This window comes from Cricetulus griseus, assembly GCF_003668045.3.
Source record: "Cricetulus griseus strain 17A/GY chromosome 1 unlocalized genomic scaffold, alternate assembly CriGri-PICRH-1.0 chr1_0, whole genome shotgun sequence".
Classification (NCBI taxonomy): domain Eukaryota; kingdom Metazoa; phylum Chordata; class Mammalia; order Rodentia; family Cricetidae; genus Cricetulus; species Cricetulus griseus.
In genome coordinates this window covers 112989353-113010957 of record NW_023276806.1, presented here as the reverse complement: position 1 = coordinate 113010957, position 21605 = coordinate 112989353, and the positions used below count along the sequence as shown (strand labels likewise).

At 44.4% G+C, this 21605-nt stretch overlaps 1 protein-coding gene across 5 annotated transcripts in view; it reads right to left on the bottom strand.

Moving 5' to 3' along the window:
• The window catches only part of Trpc3 (transient receptor potential cation channel subfamily C member 3), a 61065-nt gene extending 41605 nt beyond the window's left edge, over positions 1-19460 (bottom strand). For 3 of the 5 annotated variants that reach the window (XR_004771942.1, XM_035451254.1, XM_035451255.1), the window contains exons 1-2: positions 19082-19460; positions 2710-3481 (exon numbers count right to left, since the gene is read on the bottom strand). Coding sequence is in view for 4 of the 5 variants with exons in the window: in XM_035451254.1 (XP_035307145.1) it covers positions 2710-3481; positions 19082-19263 (954 nt within the window). In the remaining variant the exon portion in view is untranslated. The remainder of the gene's footprint in view (positions 1-2709; positions 3482-19081) is intronic. The other 2 variants (XM_027391977.1, XM_027391978.1) reach the window with 1 other exon arrangement.
• Positions 19461-21605: the final 2145 nt, after the last annotated feature.

The window sequence follows — 21605 nt, the reverse complement described above, 5'->3', positions numbered from 1 at the left end:
AATCAGGTTACCTGCTTTCCTCCCAAATGAGCTTCATTCGTCCTGTCCTTCCTGTCAGAGCACAGCAGGGCTGGGTTAGGGCTTTGACTGTCTACTGACAGTCTGATGGACAGGGATGTGGGGGTGAGAGGGTGGACAGGGGAGATGGGATAAGAAAGAACCAAAAAGATGGCCAAGGATGGGGAAGAGAAGGCATGTGGTGAAGCAGAGTGACTCTCCAGAGACTAACTCCCGAGGAGCTGCCACGTTCTGGCTCACAGAGGGCTCTGCCACTCTCAAGCTCGCTGTGTAAGTTGGATCTGGGAACATCTGAGAGACAGATGGTTTTTGCATATCCTCGGCTATGGTATCTAACCTGGAGAACTCAGGTGTGCTTTCTCCTCTTTTGCTTTTTTACTTGTGGCATTTTCCCACCTTCTGAATGTTCTCAGGGATGACCCTTCAAGTCAGAGTAAAGGATTCTAATCTGAGTATTGCTAACATGGATTTAGCTGGCTTCAGGGGGAAAGTATGAATAACAAATTCTCTTCCATTGCTCCACCAAGGCAACTTCTCTATGTGGAACTGCAAACATCACCATCTTTAGTAAATTATTAAAACATAATCCTAGAAAATATTTCCTTTTATGGAAGTTCTCTTGCAGAGTTTCAACATATATCAAATAAAGAACACAAAACAAGTTTCTGTGACATTTGAAGTGTCAAATAAGCAAATTTAGAATTATGCTTTTATGACTACCTCAAAAATAAAGAAATGATGTTGGAAGTATTTTCCCCAGATACTTTTCTATTCTCTCTGATAAGCTTGAAGCTTTAAATTTGTTCTACCTATGATCTGTCTAAAAAGTTTTCAAGCCTGGTGTGGTGGGGCATGTCTGTAATCCAAGCACTTGAGAGGTGGAGACAGGAGGATCAGAAGCCCAAGGTTTTCCTCAGTTACACAGCAAGTTCAAGGCCAGCTTGGGCTACATGAGACCCTGTCTTAAAAAACTCAAATATGAAACAAAAACAAATTTCATGGTGGATTCAAGGGAATAACCCTTTTTAAGTAGTACATTATAGATGTCCTTACAGGAGGTAGATCTTAAGCAAGACTTATTTTATCCTTCAATTTTCCCACATCTCCCCAAATTTTCTTTACAACAAAACATGCAGATTTATACCAGGAAAAAAAGCACAAATAGATTAACAAGATGGTTATACTGAGATCAGAACTCCTCCAAGACACAGCGAGGGTTGACAAACACCGAAGGAATTTGTTGTAGATTGAAAGTGGGCAAACTAATTTGTGCCATTTTCTTAAAACCAAAGAGAAAGCAGGTTTTCCTTAGTTTGAATTATATTGCCAATTGTGCTTGGAAAAAAAACCCCATTTAACTATGAAAAGCAATGTTAAGATGTTAAGGACAGAATAAATACTCATCTTGATACTATTGCTCTATGCTAAAAAAAGGTTGGATGCTGAGGAGCCGGTGCTTGTAAATACTTCCTTACCTGGAGAACGGGAGAGGGGAAATCTGCTGAAGAGAGTTGATGGAGTTTACTTTGTAATAAAATACCCACTTCACCCCAGTTTTAAGGACTAGGAGCATTTAAAATGCATAGAAAGAGGGTGGCAATGGAATAAAATTTTAAAATGGTCTATCACAAACATAGGAGTCTCATGAAATACTACTGATTGACAGAAAAAAGTAACTCATTAAAAAAGGCAATAAACAGGAAAAAAACCCAGTGAGGAAGCAAATCATTTTGCTGTCCTTTGTGTTTCTGGATTGACTCTACAGTCACAACTCACCACTCTAAATATGTTCATGGAATTCAAGGTGAGACATTTGTCCCATTAATGAAGTGACTTTAATATTAACAATAACATAGCTTCAGTAGTATTCTATATTTGCTTTTGGAATTTTGATTCTGGTAGGGATGCCCAGTCTTCACTTGGCCATATGACACTGTCATCTACAAATGTGTTGAGTAGAAACCATAACCATCCTGGGATGCACACAGCCTATGAAGCATATGTTGGACATGGCTGCATCTAAAAATATACAAAGGCTTGGGGTCATGAACAGAACTTCAAAGAAACGAACACTCCATCCGAGAAAAGAAAGCTGAGCCTTGCCTCACAGTGATGCCGGGCAGCCTTCTGACATGGTGACACCGTGCTACAGAACACACAGAGTCTGGAAGGGAGGCAGACTTGTCAAATCCCCCTTTTAGAAAAGGGGGACACGGAACTTCTGGGTTTGAATACTTAACCAGGCCACAGAGCAGCCACCATCACCACCTCTCTCTAAGGCTGTGTTATGTTGTCTCCAATGTGAGTCTGTTGCAGCATGTCTCACTGAGAGGAGAAAACCCATCAGAGCAGTGCCTTTCAGCTTAAAATCCACCGCAAAGCAAGCCAGGCTGTAATCTCAGCATTTGGGAGGCTGAAGCAGGGGGATTACTGTGAGCTCCTGGCCATCAAGGGCTATGAAGTAGGAGGACAACCTAGGACCCTGTCTAAAGCAGAAAGAAACTGGACATGGTACACATTCTTGTAAACCCAACATCTGAGAGGTTGAAATAGGAGGAGGGTTGCTGTGAATTTGTGGCCAGCCTGAGCTATAAAGTGAGGAACTACCTTAAAACAAACAGACAAAATCTCAACAGGCACCAGGCAGAACTGACTCTGGTACAGCAGGCAGGGGGGCTTCCAATGTCCTACCTTGAACTCCTTCTCTATGTTGGCTAGCTTGGCCAGTTCATTGCTGAGTTCCAGGGCTGTGAGCACCGGGTCCTCGCTGGAGAGCGACAAGTATGCAGGGCTGGCCAGCCCCTTGTAGGCGTTGATCCTAGACCTCGAGTGGCTGAAGGCATCAAGCCTCTGTTTCTCGGCACAGTCGGCGCAACGACAGAAGTAGTCGTGTGGCCGCTCGATGCGCGCACCCTTGAGTAGCAGCAGGTGCACCACCTCGTACTTATGGCAGTGTGCAGCCAGGATGATGGGCGTGATGTCAGGCGAGAAGCGCGTGCCATCCTCATCATAAGCATAAAAGTCATCGTCCCGCAGTTCCTGCTCGCAAGGGCTAAGTGTCAGGCGCCGGCTTGCCGCAAAGCCTGGGTGGCCAAGGATGGCCTCCACGATGCGCACATAGCCCTTGCTGATGGCTAGCAGCAGTGCATCACCGATACGTGCCAGGTTCTCCTTTTTCAGCAGCAACTCGGTCACCTCCAGATGCTCATTGCCTACAGCCAGCTGCAGTGCGTTCTGGCCCATGTAGTCCACACAGTTGACATTGAGCGTTTGTGACTCCTCCAGCATCTTACGCACCACTGGGATGTTGCCGTACTCTGCAGCGTCCAGGAAGCGTTCCTCCTCAGCTGTGAGGCTGGGCCCACGAGCACCAAACATGAACGCCGGACCACGCACCGCCTGGCGCCTGCCCTTGTCTCGCATCCCTGCAGTGCGCCACCTCGATGGGCTGCCCTCGGAGGACCTGATCAGTAGGGTGACAAAACAGTGTGGGACTTTGATGCCTGTAGCTTTCTCCCCCAGCAAACCCGGCTGTAGACCCGAAGCCAGGGAAGGGGGAGGTAAATTGCTAAGATCAACCATTCCAGCCGCCTCTCACCTAACAGTCTGCTTGAGCTCCAGAAAGGAGCACACGGCCCTTCCCAATTGCAGGTCCAGTTCATTCTGCCTTCAGATAAAAAAATAATGGAATAATTTTCATGCACCTACCCCTCCCTGGTAAAAAACACACTCGGTATCCTGCAGCTTCAGCCTGTTTCCTGCTGTTAAATAGCTTAGCGACAGAGCACTTGGCCTAGCATGTGTGAGGACCTGGATTTTGTCTCTACCAACACAAAAAGAAAAACAATCCTGGAAATAGTGTCTACAGACACTCAGCATCCATGCCCCAGGCTGGAGTACTCAATGGAGGTTAATTTTTGTCAAGATTCAGGACAGAATGGCCTTTCTCTAGCTATTGTACATTCTAAACCAAAATTATACACACAGCCCCATGTTAGGCTGAGTACCATCTTAACAAGACCTTTGCTTTAACAATTTCCCTTAAGGGAAAGCCTTCTCCTCACCCAAGGTTGGTTTGTTTGCCTGCTTGATTGTTTTACAGGATTCATCTTTGCAATGACCTAGACAAGATTTACCAAATACAAACTCCAAGCATCAATCTGGATTTACTTCATTGATAATAACTCTTGTTATAGAATTGTTTAATTACTAAAATTACACAATTGCCAGTTGAACCAGAAGGAAATTACTTGGCTGGTGGGTTAAAAATCTCTAGTGTGACTTTATGAACATAGTTTCAGGTACTGCTCCTCTAGTCAGAACAATGTGCCCTGAAATCCTACCACAACTCACATTAGCTGAGCTCTGACAGCATCAAAGTCATTCCATAAACTGACATGTGCAGCACCTTCAGTTCAAGTCTTAATTGTTAGGAGTCTCCTGGACCTTCTTACCCCACATGTAAAATGAGAAGTTAAACCTGGAGGGTGGTCCCTTGTGCAAATCCCAGAACTCAGAAGGCCAAGACCTTGTCTCCTCAAAAACAAACAAAAAAACACTTTAAAATAATACACAATGCCCAACCTGACTGCACAGAGCTACAGTTTCAGCTACTGGGGAATTGTAAAGCAGGAGGTGAGGTTCAAGTTCAAGGCCAGTCAGGGCAACTTAGTAAACTCAAGATAAAACCTAAAACAAGGTCTGGGGAAATAGATGAGCTGTAAAGTGCTTGTCTAGCACCTGGGACTACAAAAATGGAGAATAAAATGAAAAGTCCCAGGTTTTGTGTGTTTATAAATAAAAGCTCTTGTAAATGTTCTGAGTCTCTGAAAAACATTGCAAAATAAATTATATAATTTTAACATTGGGTTTATCTGTAACAGCTCAATGACTGATGATACATTGTACTGGCCAATTGTGTATAAATACACAATCTCTATCTTTACCTTTATCCAGTTGCATAAATTTTTTTCTGATTCAAATGCTCAAAATAACTTTCTTTAAAAAAATCTGTCAAATCTTTTTTTGGTATGAGCTATATCAAAGGGTATCAGTTAAGCTTTTTTCCATGTTACTGACTTTTGAAGCAGATAAACCCAACTTAAAAGTAAATGGCTGGGAAGGGAAGACAGTCACTTCATTTCTATTATATGTATTTCAGAAAAATCTCCTACCACTGAAAAATGTATTCACAGAGCCAGGGTTTGAAAATTCGTGAGAAAGGACACCCGCCTCCCCAGGAGCCTGGCTGAATTCAGGAACTTCCTCAGCAGAGGAAGTGGGGGTGCCAGTGCCCCGCTCTCCTTAGCTCTGTAGGCTCGAGACATGGGACACAGCAGCCCTGGCTCTCCAGTGCTGAGAAAACGGTGCCTAGTGAAGGCACCCATGTACCCCAGGACAGATCAAACTTTGGGACATCCAACTTCCCCTGCTTAGCTGTTTGATGATACAGGGAAAGTATTCTTTGCATGGTTTTCAATATTCCCAGGAAGCCATCCCTTCCCTTGCTCTTGGGAGGAGGGGATTACATGTCCCTGGGGGCCCCACCAGGTATCCTTTGATAGATGAAAACTATGCCCTCCACTTTGTTAAATGAAGTGCCTTCGATTGCTGGTTTGGTTGTTATGGTGACGATGGGCTGTGATCCAAAATGATTAGAAAACAGATTTCTGCTGAAGATACAATCGACTGGGGCCTTTTGGGCACAGCCAGAATTGAGTAAAACCCTTTACATATGCTCAAAGAATTTTTAATGCTTCTTGGAATCTTTGTATTTGCACAAACATTTAAGCCAGTGAAAAGACCTTCTAGAACTATTTTTGTCCAGCCATTGGGAACTTTCTGCTCCACTCCACTCAGAGGCAAAAATACAAGCAACACTCCCCAGTTGTCATAACTTTCTGTGGAGTCATCTGACCTCTCTAAATATTGTTTCTGCAACAATGACCTGAGTTCTACCTGAAGTGTGTGCTAAAATACAGATTTCCAGTCTTATTCCAGAGGAACTGATTCTGCATACCCCAGGGGTAGGACCCTGGGATATGTATTTTAAATGAATACCCTTGGCAATTCCTATATGCTAAAATAAGGGACCCTGCACCATAAAGCAATGGAATCACTCTCTATCAATGACCCTAGGTTACCAGACTTTTCAGCACTTGTCACACTGGCCTTGTTAAAATTAAAGCTAAAATGCTGTGTTTGAGTAGCAAATGCTAAAGTCTGTATAACCCTACATCCATTTAGGTTTTGCTGCTGTTGTTGTTGGTTACTATTTAACATTTGATTTATTTAACTAACATAAGGTGATTGCCACAGCAGCTTACAAAGTATTTTTACCTGTGACCATTTAATAGCATGTTCTCGATGTATCAATAAGTGAAGCTTTTAAAAAGGTTCCTGAATTAAGGAGTTGAAAATATTGAGCAGATTCAGTCAAGGACACCGATTCATTACACCTTTTATAAGGATTCAAGTGCTAACGTCAATGACCCCTGTGCATCAAGAAGCTGCTTTCTAGACGGATTTTTGTCTTTTAACTTATACTCCATGTGTTTAAAGACTATTAAAGTTATTTAAATTGTACAGCAGCATGCTAACTAGAATCCCTTTAGTGTCACTACCACATTCAATCCCAAAAAGCAAGGTCAATTCGTACTTATCATTATCCATGGAGCACATCCCAGTGCCTAAAGTGTCTGAGCTCCCTATCTTCCCCTGTGACCTAAGGGTCCCCAGTATAGCTACCCAACCTGCAACTCAGAGATATCCCAGCATTCCTAGCATGTTCATCTCAAAATCCTGGTCAGGTTAGGAAATATCTGTCAAGGTCATCTGTGGTCCAGGATTTGATCCTGCCAGTCACAGAGTCCTGAAGCTTTGGGCTGTTCTCATTCTGGATCTGTCTTTCCATCCTTGCCTGCACCACCCTCTAGGGTTTCAAGAAATCACCACCGGGTTATCATGGCAGCTCTGTGGTACAGACAGGAGGCAAAGTAGGCTAGTCTTGCTGAGAACCTGACATGTGCACTGTGTTTTCGAGGCACTATCAGATTTAATTCTCCAAACAATATTATGAAGCAAAGTTTTTTTCTCTCTGCCTCATAAATACCAAAATTGACCTAAAAAAATAAACCTTCCTAAGGTCATACATCCAGTAAAACACAGGTCTGGGGGACAGGGGAATCTGTCTACTTTGGTGTTTCCTGGGGCTCCCAATCCTCTTTGCACCCACAGTCACCCCAGCATGGTGTCTTTCTCAGACACTGGTCTACCATGCCACATCTCACAGTCCCCTACTACATATTTCAGAGTCAATACTCTTCTAATTAACATTCAGGAATGTCCACAGTCCCCTCTACCTGGCCTAGACAAACCTGTTCTCAAATTCACCCCATTTATTCCGTAAATACATAGCTTCCCTTCCTCCTATACTGTCAAGGCTATTGCCTAAAGATATGTTAATGTGTTTTTTTAGTTTTGTGTTTCCAAACACAGGGGCTTTGCCCTCGTTGAGTGAGTACCTTTCCTGCTTACAGGAGTGTGAGCATGCAATACAAGAAAAGATCAAGCTAATATTCTGGGTTTTACAGGAAGAATATGTGGGAAAAGAAGGCATCCTTGGCTTAACCTGTTCAATTCCTTTATTTATTCATTCTGAAGGACCCCACCACAGCATGACCTCGTCACATGGACAGGATAGTTCTCCCACTTTCCACAGCAGAGCATGATGCCCACTGTCCTGGGAAAGAAAAGAACAAAGAGAGTAACGGGAATCACAAGGGACATGCGGTTTCCGGAGGGTCAGGGTGAGTGGGTGTTTCCTGGAGTCAGTAGAGAGGTTGGTGCAGTGGGAGCTCTCTTCTGCCACTTCTGACTCCCATGTAAGATTAGGTCCAGGGAGCCTGCATCAAAGCCAGGGTGACATAACAAGGGTGGGTGGACTGCTGGTGCCGAGAGGGAGATGGAGGATGCCATAGACATCAGGAATGCCTGCTGTAATCCAACAAAGAGGGAACACTTTTTCCTTCAACGCAAATCAGCCAAGATTAAGTTGTTTCTTCCGACAAAAAGCACCCAAGTGGGTACCAAATGTGGGCCCGAGAGCAGAAAAGAGTCAAAGAACATCAATTCTCACCACAGCTTCTCAACACCATCCATCACAGCCCATCATCACCATAACAACCAAACCAGCAAGAGAGGATACTTCATTAACAAAGTGAAGGGCACACTTTTCATCTACCAAAGGATACATGGTGGGGCCCCCCAGGGACATGTAATCCCCTCCCACCAAGAGCAGGGGAAGGGATGGCTTCCTGGGAGTATTGAAAACCATGCAAAGAACACTTTCGCTGTATCATCAAACAGCTAAATGAGGTCAGCCTTCCAGCGTATCTCCAAGCATGCTCAATGACGGGTACAGCTTGACCATACAGAGCTAAACCTCTTTGGAGACTGGACAGAGACTCAAGAAGTAAAAGTCTTTATGCACTGGCTCTGGATACAGAAAGACACTTCCCTAGTTGGCCACATTCCTGGGTAATATAGAGCAGATCTTCTCTCCCTGTCAGTTCATGTAACTGCTTAATTGCTTAATTAACTTAATTGCTTAATTTATTGATTGCTTAATTCACTTGCTGAGTAAGTATCTGTTTAGTAAGCAAAGAAAACAAAACAAAAACTTAAAACTAATTTCCACCACATATTGGATATTGGGTTATTCTGTCTCTGTATTCAGCCCGCTGAAGACTCAAGAGGAAGCTCTGATCATCTAAGCTGTTGTGAATTCTTGACTCTACTATACCTGCTTCTGGAATGTTCCTCCTGCTGTTGTTTCCATCCCTGAACATTTTAATTCTGCCCTTCATCAATTTTTCTCGCCATGGTCCAGCTCACATCATACCTTAAGGTAGAAGGCCAAGTTCCCCAGGGTGAAGCCTAGGTGTTCACTCTGAAGTGGAGGTCTTCTGCCCTTTCTGCAATTACTCTTGACCACATGGGCCTGAACCTCTGTGGTGTGGTCTACTTCATAAACTGAGATGATTATTTCCCTCCTTGATTTCTGTCTCCTGGAGTATTCTCTTGAGTGGCACAGTTTGATAGAGGGCAAGTGTTTATACTTATTTTAAACTTCTTATGTCTTCTTTATAAGGACCAGAACAGTTCAGTCAATATTTCAAACACTTGCTAGTTGATGCTACTGCTGTTGATAAAAAGGCCATCTGAAGCAGAGCGGTAGTGGCACACGCTTTTAATCCCAGCACTTGGGAGGCAGAGGCAGGCAGATCTCTGTGAGTTAGAGGCCAGCCTGGTCTACAAAGCTACACAGAGAAACCCTGTCTTGAAAAACAAAAAACAAAAAATCAAAAAAACAAAACAAAAACAAAAACAAAAAACCCCCCAAAAAAAGGCCATCTGAATGCTGAGTCAGATCAAAGTTCAGAAGTCTTCTCTCAGACACTTAGAGATGTTGTATGTATGTATGTATGTATGTATGTATGTATGTATGTATGTTATATGCTAACAAGAAAAAAGCATACATCAAACTGAAAACCAAAACAGCATCTCGAAATCATATATTAATTACATGTTGGAAGTTTTGATTCTACAGTGAACAGCTTCCAAAATGGCTCTCTGGGTTGGATCCTAAATACCTTGAGACTATTACTCAGTGACAAATGGACATTCTTAGTCACCTCAGCTTCATTATTAAAATGAGGTAAAGAATTAACCAAACACTCAGTCCACGTAACAAGCAACCAAAGTGATAGCCATGGCAATGAGAATAACACAAAAATGCTTTGATGGGGCAGTGTGTCACACTGAAAAAAGAAGCTGAGCCAGCTGACCAGAACCCCACCACTCATGTCGTGAGGGGCAGGAAGACCAGAAGGAGCTATAGGTGAGAAGTGAAATGTGTCACCAAGAAACCACTGTGCTACTTGTGGTACTGGGGACAGTGGGTGGGAAGAAGATGCAAGCTCTGACAAAGAACCTGAAAATCAGCAATGAAATGTCAAGAAACAGACAACCTCTAGTCCCCCTAACGAGCAGTGCCTGCCAATCAATGTAGCCGCTGCTTGAAACATCTAATGTTATTCAGCATTCCTACACGTGACGGTAAGAGAAATCCCACAAAGAGCTTAACAGTGCTACCCCAAACTTGTATTTCTTAACATGTGATCATGAAGGGAAAGAAGTGTCATGGCAGCCACTCTGGACTTCTGTAGCCCCTGAGTGCATGAGTACCACTATTGCTGAGTCTGCAAGTGCCTGCACACATTGGAATCACAGCCCATCATCACCATAACAACCAAACCAGAAAGAGAAGACACTTCATGTAACAACGAAGAAGGCATAGCTTCCTTCTACAAAGATTCCCAGGTAGTGTTGGAGAGACAGCTTAGCAGATAAATGTGCTTGCTGTCAAGTTGACAAGTTTAATTCTCTGGACCCATGTCATGAAAGAAAAGAACTGACTCCAGCAAGTTGTTTTCTGACCCCCATAGGCCCCACACCAATAAATGTATAAATGTTACGAAAAAAGATGTCTATGCCACAAAAGTAAAATGTAGAGATTTCCACACTTACTAGACCTGAAAAATAGTTGGGTTTCTATAGTGAAGAATCTCTAAGTTGCTCTTGGTTAGAATTCCATCAGAATTCCTTTTTAAAGACAGGGTCTCACTCTGTACCTTTGGCTGGCCTACAACTCACTGTATAGGCCAGGCTGGCCTTGAACTTACAGAGATCCACCTGCTTCTAACTCCCAAGTGATGGAATTAAAGGTATATATCACCATACCTGGTCCACATTCAGAACTATTAATGAATAGCAAGCCTGTTAGGTGTATGTTAACTGTAAGGGACAAGAAGCTGTTGGATATTGGAGGGGGGAAGCTCAGGTCTATCTTCACTTCCCTTTATCTTATTCTCAAAATATGAATGATATTTTTTCCAGATTCTTAGCATCTAAAACCAGACAAAGCAAAACACTGAGCAGTCTGTTGCTCCTTCCAAAGCCCACTAGGAACAGAAAGGGGAGCTCCAGCATTTCCTGCTTGACCCTTGAAGAAACTTCTTAAAGAAACTTCTTAAATGTGTGTATTCAGGTGAACACCTTCTAGAATGTACATATTTATGCTCCCTGGAATTCATTTGTGCCTAAGGCCATTAAACCAACTTTAGCAATACTGTGTTTGTCCATTTTCATGCCTGTCTCCTTAAGGATTTGGTCACTTCCCACAGAGCACAGACCGCCTCTTTGACCATATGCCTGGCTCTCACACATGATGGAGAGAACCTGCTGAAAAATGGGTAGTCACATGGCACCAATACTAATTGCTGCATCTGAACACTCAAGGAAGAGACAGTTTTCCCTCAGACCAAAGAATACCATTAGTCACATATGACAATATGTATCTTTTCAATAAAAGAATACATGAATGCATTAATGAAAATTAATAATCAGTCATTAAAGTAATGTAAACAACCACTCTTTCAATCAACTTTTCAATTATAGAGTTCTGCTTAATTACATTTGGTTCTTTATACATCCCAGTCCAGAAGTATTTGATAAGTTAGATGATGCCTTTTGATTTTGACCCTATATAAAGTATGCCTGACCAGGGAAATTTGAGGGCAGATAGGGGATACATCATAAGATTAATAATGTTTAATGATTAATTAATAATTTGGCCTTCCTTATAAAATAAATTTATTTTTATGATACCATTTGAAACTGATTTTTAACATTTCAGAATACTAGAGATAATAAAATAGAAAATCCTATGGATTCACTATATAAGAATAAAGACAAAATGAATTCAAATGACAAAAATTGACTGACTCAAGAGACTCTTATATTTGGCTACTTAAATATTAATCACTATATATTAATTCTGCATGCTTTGCCTCTTATTTTATTAAAAACTCTGAGCTTTTCAGATGTCTGTTCCACTCCACCTCATCACTCTGAAACTTGTGTTCCATCAGAAAACACAAATCACCAACTTTATTTGGAAAAATGCATCTAGAGATGCTAAACTGGAGTAAAAAATAATTGAGGTCAAGGTATTTCCTTAACAGGTTGCACATCTGTGGGCATTTCAATATCATTAAAAAAAAACCTGCAGTATCAAGTATATCTTACCGCTTCATTTTTTAATACTGAGGATAGGAGAGGATTCTTCCTATTTATTTTGTTTGTTTGTTTTGTTTTGGGGGCATGGTCTTTCCTATATAGCCTAACTTCAAACTCATAGTGATTCTCTTGACTCAACCTCCTGAATGCTGGAATTACATTATACTATGCTAAGCTTAGTTTCTCGTATTAGGAGAGTTTCTAACTAGGTAAGAGTAGTTAACTATCCCTGACCTAGATGCTAAATTAAAGGCAGAGTGCTGTAGTGGGACTAATTATTTTCATGTCACTGCTGTTTCCCTTCTGTACAAGTGTGAAGTTAGCCATCCCCGGTCCACACCTCAGCCCTCTGTGGAAGGCCAGACTCCCTGATGGTCACCCTGCATGGCACTAGCTAGACTCCCCACTTAGAGTAATACTGTTATATGTTAAGGGCAGTAGGAGGTAGGCTGAGAGCCAGAGCCCTCTCCTCAGATGCCTGTGCTCAGGCAAGGTGATTATGCTCCCTGAGGAGCCAGAATAATCAGGCTCCTTTCCTACCAAGAGTACATGAGTTCTGCCAACAGTTTTCTTCTACCAACACTTATCCAATGGTGTTTTATTGCCTAATTGCAAACTAGGGTTATGGTTCATGGGATATTGTTGGCAGGAAAAGCTTAATGTTCAAAGATAATTTTAATGAAGAGAGAAAGAACGAGACACTTGCTATCCCATCACAGGAATGAAAATCTCTAATGTCCTACTCCTCAGAAGATGAGCAATGTAGGATTGGGAACCACTTGCTACCTCTGTGGTACTGAGGCAACCAATGGATGGCAGTAACACTTGGCAGGGCCACTTTGGGTTGGAGAGGTCCTGTTCTCTCCTTTGCCCTGGCTTGGTCCTCCTACTTTCCTTGCAAGTATTCTCAATTTGATCTGCCATCAGCAGCTGCATTGCAACGATGACTTAATTGGATCTCACAAATGAGTTAATACTAATTAATAGTTGCCTATATTGTTCTTCCCTGGAGTAAATTTATTTTAAAATGTCTTTGAGGAAGAGATAAATGTGTTAACTAAAAGAGGCCACAGCACAAACAGCACAGCCCTGGGAACCTGGATATTTCAGATGACCTGGGACTGCTGTGACTTAGATATACAGTTGTACCTTCAGCTTCTGCATTTGTAAAAGAAAGCAAAGGACAAGGCTCCTCTTTAGAATACCCCATGTCTGTTAAATGTGGAGTAGTAGTTCTAAGATGGCTTGGGATGGGGACATGGGCTCCTTACACCACCTACCCATTTGCTTAAAACCATGTCATGACCGCAAACATTCTTCCTTCTGCAGTCTCAGTTCTGATATAAAACATGCTATCAGCTGTAAATAAACACATCACAGCCACAGGGGTGTTTGGTTTCAAGCAAAAGAATAAAGGACTTTCTTATCCCCCTTCTTTCCAAAATTCCTCCATGGATAAGAGAACAAATAGTAACACAAAGCCCTTAAAAACAAGAGACATCTGTAACTCCAAGCCATGATATGTGAAGATGGTAACGAGAGGTCATAGAGTAGTTTATTACTTAGAAGAAAGGCAGGTGTTCAGACGGCATGGCAGGAAGCAGGCCGGCACTGACAGGGAAGGCCTGAAGTTCAGGGGCTTCTAGAAAGGAAAGATCAGGCTGCATCCTGAAGGAGTGACCTGCTGAAGTCTAGACAAGGAAGCCCAGTGGACACAATCAAATGACAACCATTACATTCTTCTATAGAAGAGAGAATACGGGGACTCTCTGGAGACACAGAAAAAAGACACACTAGTTATGGGCATTCCAGAGCAGGCATCAACCAGCAAGAATTTCTGTCCACTTCCACAATGCTAACAGTGGTTTTATAATTTCCCAGTCCCCCCCTACCTTAAGAAATGTAATTTTAAAAAACACATCCCTGAAATAAGAAAAAAAATTCTACAAAAAAAGAGAACACGCTTAAGAAAAGAAAAGAGGTTTTAGAAATAAACATTGTAATGGCTAGCCAGGCCTTGGGGGTGGAGCTTAGTGGAAATGCTTGTCCTTAGCATATATGGGTGTGGTGATGTGTTGTTTATGATTTAATAAAGTTTGCCTGAGGGTTCAGGATGCAAAGCCAGCCACACTAGTTAGCTATAGAAGCTAGGTAGAGGTGATATGCACCTTATATCCCAGCAGCCATACTAGCAAGTCAGAAAAATCTAGAAGGAATATTTTCAGGAAAACCCTCTCAGTTGGAGACTTAAAGAACCAAAACCCAAATGTGACAAATAGTTATTTCAAGAAAAATATGGAACTATAAAAGAAATGTAGCCATATTATACTATCCGTTAGCTAAAAGTAATATGGTTGCATGACTAAATAATGAAGACTTTAAGATGTTGGCCAGAAATTGTAACAAATCACGCTTTGGAAGATGAGGGGAAAATAAGAGGTGTATGTTAGCAAAACTTCTCAAGATTTCTGATGGTATGTCGATGCTGGCGTAACAAAATGTCAGCAGACGAGGAGTTGAAGGTGCGGCGGAATGGAGTGGATGGAGGTGGAGTGAGCGGATGGAAGATAGAAGGATGAAGGGGATGCTGGGGCTTGCCATTCGTAAAAGCTTTTTAGTTTCTTTCTAACATGCAAAGCTAAATTTGTGTATTAATTTGACACAGTATAAAAATAATTTAAAACAAGCTAGCAAAATGACAACTCTCTCTTACAACATGATGAAGTTGTGCCTCTATGGCACAAAACCCATAGTATAATGAAAAGTGTCAAATTATTAAAGGTCTTAAGTTTAGTGACACTCTGTGCTCTACTTGAAAATTACTTACTGCAAGGGAACCTGCCTTTTCCTTTATAACCCCAGTAAGAATTTCCCCACAGTCTAGAGAGACTCAGTAGTCACTTGAGAACCTGGAGTTCATCTCCAGCATTGGGAGGAGGCGGAACTTACAATCTGAGAACTAAGCCAATCCCATGATAGGTTCTTATCCCATAACCAAAACCACGGAAACTAACACCCAACTAGATAGTGTGGGATATGAAGCACCATGTCCTCAGCCCACCCTTTCAAACGGCTGAGCATCAACAGCTGACATTGACTTGCTTAGTATCTTTTAGAAATTATGTGGCTGTGTGCCGATTCCTCATTTGTCAATGACAGTGACAAAACCTGCTCTAAGGAGCTGTGACTCAAGCCAAAGTATACACAAACACAAACTGTTATTTTCATGATAACAAGCTCTCTTTTCTAGAAGTCTGCCTCTGTTAATGAACGCATCCTGAGGATTGCAATAACTCTGCTGGTATTCGCTTACACATACTAGGATCCATTCGTGTTTACAGCAGACTCATAAATATCTGTTGTCTTGAGGTTTTGCCACCAATCTGTCAATGTTTCCATTTTCCTGGAATTTTCTAGGCAGCCCAGAGTTAGCACTGCCCTGACCTTCACCCTCTTCCTCCTCCTTTCCATTAGAACAGTTTTCCCTAGTTTAGACTCCCTCTGCTTCTCTCCTCATGGTCTTTTGACAGTGGGGTGAGCACACAACTCCTGAACAACTCCCCGACAGTCAGCTCTCACCTTCTCCCGAGTCCCTGCTTGGAATTTCCATCTCTTGCTGGACACCATGATGAGAACCATCTGAGAAGTCAGAACCTTCTCACAGTTCCTTTCTTTCCAACAATGGCATCAACAGCCCTGGTTAGCCAGGCTAGGATACCCAAACTACCCCAGTCCAGCTTCTTTTAAAAACTCTTCATGCAGAGGACACTGAAAAAAAAAAATCCCCTAGATTTCATTTGCATGTTCTCTCTTCCAGTCTCCATCTATCACACTGACACTGCCCTGTACAGATCCCAAGCTCAGCTCTGACAGTGACAGCAGCCTCCTAATTTGTTCCTGCATATTCTGTCAGCTGCCACTTCAGTGCATGCTGCCCACAGTGACTGTGATCACATTGCTTCTGCTCTTAAACAATCTAAGACTCCCTACTGCCATATCTTGATACACAAGGCCTTTCACAATAATGCCCAGAATCAAAATGTCTCCAGATCTCACACTCTCCTTCACACACCCCATGCTCCAACCAGACTCAGTTAACTAACACGTTCCTGAAACATGCGCAGTCTTAGGGGTGGGGCTAGTTGCCCACCCTGTCTCATCCTACGAATCCTTCAAGCCCATATTGGTTTCTTTAACATCTCCACAAACAAATATCCCTCTCTCCTTTTACTTGGTGCTTCACAGCTCTGTTTTCATTTGGCTTTAACTAACACTCATTTTCTTCAGACTTATAAGGCATCATTGTCCATGCCTAGCCTCTTTGTCACTCTGCCTCACACATGGAGGAAGGCTTCCTTCCCCATCTTTGAGGGGTATTGTATCATGCCTGCACTTTGCACATGGGTCCCCTTGAGAACATCTTTGAGCAGAGACTCATGAGAACACACTTCTAACCCTTTCCATGTTTATCAGATACATTTCATAATTGAAAACTTCATGAGTGAGGTACTCTCTGATGATGCTATTTGGTCCTAGTTTGCAAACAAATGAGATAGAACAGCTTTGTTTGGCCCAGTGTTTGAACCAAGAGTTCCCTCAAAGGATAAAGATGTTTCACTGTGATGTGTGATGTAACAAATGGTACCTTCCCCCCTCCAGCCCTCTTAAAATTTCCAAGTGGAAATCTGGAATGTGGACCAAACAAAAGCAACAGTGTGTGTGTGTGTGTGTGTGTGTGTGTGTGTGTGTGTGTGATGATTCTATCACCAAACTACAAGGAGGATTACGAGTGGAGAGGAAGAAATCTTCAGGGGTGTGAGAAATATAGTAATGAGATGCATTCGATAAGTAGAAAGGGAAACTAGAGGAAGGGACAGAACCAGTGGAGTGGGGAAACAGCACAGGGGAGTGTGGTGGGGGAGGAGAGAAATGACAAAGAAGGTAAGAAGATGATCTGAGGAAACCCATCACATGTATGCAAGTGATATGCAAATGAAAGCTAAGGACTTGAAAAGAATGCAGGACCCTATTCTTGGCGTTCTACCTAGCATTAAGTTTAGCTGTATCACTAGGTTACTGAATGAGACCCTGGGGCTTGGCTCTGCTAGGTTATCTATGCTACTCTGAGTCCAAGGCTGAACCATTTACCTTTAAGCAGTGACACAGAGACATAGTGACTTTACTCAACACAAGAGGAGGAACAGAACTGCTCCCTGAAGCAGGTATCAAGCCAGTCTCTAATGTCACCAAGTGTCAAGAAAACACTGCTCCTTAAAGTCCTTTCAACCTTAAAAAATAAGGAACCACACATTTGTTGCATTGTTCGAATTCGGTGGATGTGGGAAAGGAGTGATTACAGCAGTCAGGTAGTGAGCCTCCACCAAAAGAACCCACTCCCGGGCTTTGTGTAACCGACCTCAAACTTCAGAGGGGAGAGCCATAATTTCTAATCTGTCCTACTTTCACGGACAACAGTGTTAAGTGTCCTATTTACTCGTTAATTAAGGTAATAGAATAATTTTGTAAAAATCAAGAAGCTGGGGGCTGGAGAGATGGCTCGGAGGTTAAGAGCACTGACTGCTCTTCCAGAGTTCCTGAGTTCAATTCCCAGCAACCACACAGTGACTCACAACCATCTGTTATGAGATCTGGTGCCCTTTTCTAGTGTGCAGATATACATGGAAGCAGAATGCTGTATACATAATAAATAAATATTTTTAAAAAGAAGAAACGGCTAATACAAAACAAAACAAATCAAGAAGCTATACATGTTCATAAAAACCCAGTTTGGCACAAAGAAAAAGTAGACTATGTTCTGAAACTTTAGAGGGTGGAAGCGAGGCAACTGTTAACGGGGATGTAATCCCAAAGGATGCTCCTTCCTTCTCTCCATTTCCTGGGACATTTCCACTGCACGATCTTTCACCAGTCACTGAATTCCGCCAGGATGCGCAGCTAATTTTAATCGGGGCCTTTCCTGAAAGATCTGCTCCTAGCTACCGATTTCTGTTTATGTTCCCTACCAGCCTGTTAAGTCCCACAGAGCCTGGCTCAGGCCTGAGTTCTCCGCGGGTCGGACAGCCCCAAGCTACGGACCGTCAGTGGACAGGCTTCTGGCAGTAGACGGCGCTGCAGAGCCCGTGCCCGGACGGAAAGCCACCTGTCCAAGGGCTGGCAGAGCCACGACCGAGGTGGATCCCCAGGCTCAAGACCCTTCCTCCCAGGACACGCTTTTTTAAACACGTGCAGCGCACCCCTAGGGAAAGTAGAGCAGCGCTCTCTGCATCTTTGCCTCTGGAAGCTGGTTGGCTGCTGTCAATGTTGGAAATGAACCGGTTCTTTCTCACTCACTTGGTTGTCAACTGCAACTTGGTGGAGAGGAAACGAAAAGAAAGAGGAGACTTAGAGAAGAAGTCAGGACTTGAGGGAAGGGGAAGAGTCACCGGCCCTGTGCCTTCTGGGAACCACCGCCCAAATTGCCCCTAAGCTCACAGCCGCTGCCCTCGGGGGTTGGGTGTGAATGCACCGTCGGGGAAGCCTTCCTCCCACTGTGTGCACTCCGCACCGCACCGTGCCCCACCACCTGCCCTCCACCCCGGAGGACCCGAGAGGTGAAGGGGGCCCGCCACCCGCCGCGGGTCAGCTGCGGGTCGTGCGCACACAGTAGGGTCCAGGACCTCTAGGTAGCTCGGGGTTAGAGTTCCGAGGTCCTAGTCTGGGTGGCCCCTCTTTCTCCCCGATCCCCGCCGTCGGTGACCGTCCGTGGGCAATTCGTGCACGTGAGCCAGTGAGCACGGTTGGGCCGGGCTCAGCGGAACCGGGGCGCCGAGCCCGAATCAGCCGGGCAAGCAGAACGGCGCCTCGCTTAGCGGGTCCCGATCCCGGTCCCGCCTGCCCACCTCGGCCGCGCTCCGGTACTCACGCGTCGGGCCCCGGGGACGGCGGCGCGCGCTGGCAGGGCGGCTCCAGCCCGCCGTTGACGCCCCTCCAGCCCCGGCGGCGGCGCTGCGACTCGGCTCCCTCGGCCTCGCCATCCTCCTCCTCCTCCGGCGCAGGCAAGGTCACCCTCGCGGGCTCCCGGCACTTCCTGACCTTGGTGGACATAGCGACCGAACGCGGCGCGGCCCGCAGTCAACAGCCCAGCCGCCCCGCGACAAGCCCCGGGGGTCGCGGCGACGGGGACGCCCGGGCCGAGCGCGCGACCTGCAACGGAGCTCGGGCACCGCGGCTGCGATGCCGGCTGCGCGCGGTCTGCCGGCCCGACAGCATCGCGGCGAGACGGCGTGGTTTCCCTGCGAGGAGAGGGAGGAGGGAGGAGGAAGGAGGGAGGAGGGAGGGGAGGGAGGACCAGTCCCTAGGCAGACTGCGCGGCGCAGGAAGCAGACAGACCAGCAGGTGGGGAGCTGAGAAACAGCAGAAACTTCCCTCCACTCTCCTTTCTACCGGAGCCCCAGAACCCCCTTGCATCTGCAGACCCAAGTGTCCTAGGAAAGGAAAAGGAATCGTCGACTTGTTAGTCTTCCCGGCATCAGTTTTTACGCACGCCCAGCTCTCCATATTTCCAAAGCATTGCTAATTCGCTGTTGTCAGGCTTAGCAGACAACAGCTGCTAAGGGCGTTTAAGTGCGGTTCCTGAGTCCCAGTTCTTCACAGCAGGTCAGTGTCTGAATGTGCGGGATGCTTTAATTCTTAAAGTCGCCAAGCATCCAAATATCATTCTGAACTTTTCAAGAAGTATTTTACAGAAAAAAAAAAAGAAAGAAAAAAACATTCTTTTGAGACAAGGTGGCCCAGGATGACATGGAACTCAATATCTGGTGCAGGCTGGCCTCGACCTCACTGCAATCCTTCAGTTTCAGCCTCTCTAAACTATAGCGGTTGGTGCACATGTGTGTGTGGAGGCAAGCAGCCAACCTTTGGTGTCCTTCCTTAGAATCATCCACCCTGGTTTTTGAGACAGAATCTCTCACTGGATCCCGGGGGTTCTGGACTTGGCTAGGCTTGCTGGCTGGCCAGGAAGCCCAGGGATCCACCTATCCCCACCTCCCCAGCTTGTCACCACACCAGGCTTTAAAGAGTGGGCTGGGAATGGAACTCAGATCCTCACTAAATTATTTTTAAAACTTAAAGGAATTTACTTTAAAATTCAAAGTAACTCAATTTTCTGGGAGGAAGAATTACAGACTTTGATCACTGAGCATTTTAGGGATCAGAGAACCTAGGTATCTTGCTATTGTCGTTCTTTTTGTTTGTAGTGGAGCTGAGAATGGAACCTAGTGCCCAGGGCTCGCTGCCTCCATCTCTGAGCTGTTCACCAGCCTGTGTGGCTCTTACAGACCACGACACCATGGGCTAGAGAGACTGAGTGAATCACCCCTGTGAGCAGGTACTGCGAAAGATCCCATCAGACCCAGGGAGCATTCAAGACTTCTTGTTACCTAGGATGGGCAGATGCCTTCTGCAGTGCATCCCAGAAAAATGACAGATATACCAGCCGTGGTAATCACAATGCAAGAAATACCAGCCGTACTACAGTGAGATGGAGTGAGATTTGTTCACTTCTAACTTTATCGAGTGGATACTGTGCTTCAGGGGGAAAACCCAAGACAAACACAACCCCAGAAATGCGTCTCCCTTTAAGTTAGCTCTTAAGAAGTCCACAAAGCCAGCTGTGTATTCCTTGCACTAGCAGTAAGCAAGCATATGTCTAAGGAAGCATGGTGTTTGATTTCTGCCACAGGGAAGATGGGAATATTTGGAAATCCCTTTCACTCGTTACTTCATATGAAAGTGTTAATTTCCGAAGGTGAGTTACCAGACCGCTTTGATTCCACCTTTGAAAGACTTGTAAAGCAGATTGCCTCCTGCACTTCAGTAGCCCTGCCTCCAGCCAGGATCCCACTGTCCTACCTGCTTTTTGTAGCATTCCTCTTGCCTAAGATGGGGATCATGTTCAAAGCAAGTCTGATCATGACTTTTCTCCATAAAAAAAAAAAAAAAGATCTCTGGTGACTCCCCACACATTCATTTTCAAAATCCATATTTGTCGTGCAAGCCTTCTGTGATCTGACCCTGATTTTTCTCTCTCCCTCTTGTTCTGTATTCTAACTCTGTCACTCCTGTTCATCACCTGACTTTGAGGTCTCTTTCCCATTTCCCTGTCTGTGCCATTTACCAACACTGAACTGTCTTTTCATCTACTCCCCTAAAGAGCTGGTGAGGGGTGACCCATAGCCTGATAGTCTCTAATGGCCATCCTCAGGTCCCCAGATATACTGGAGGTTGCCCTACTGTGTGCCTGTGAGTGTCCCACAGTCTTATCACCTATAAGATCCTACTGTGTGCCTGTGTCTCTCAGTCTCATCACTTCAAGTTAACTCCTTGTGTGCTGGTCTCCTGTTTAAACTGTGAATTCCTTTTCCTTTTGAGCTATTTGAGAGCTCTTC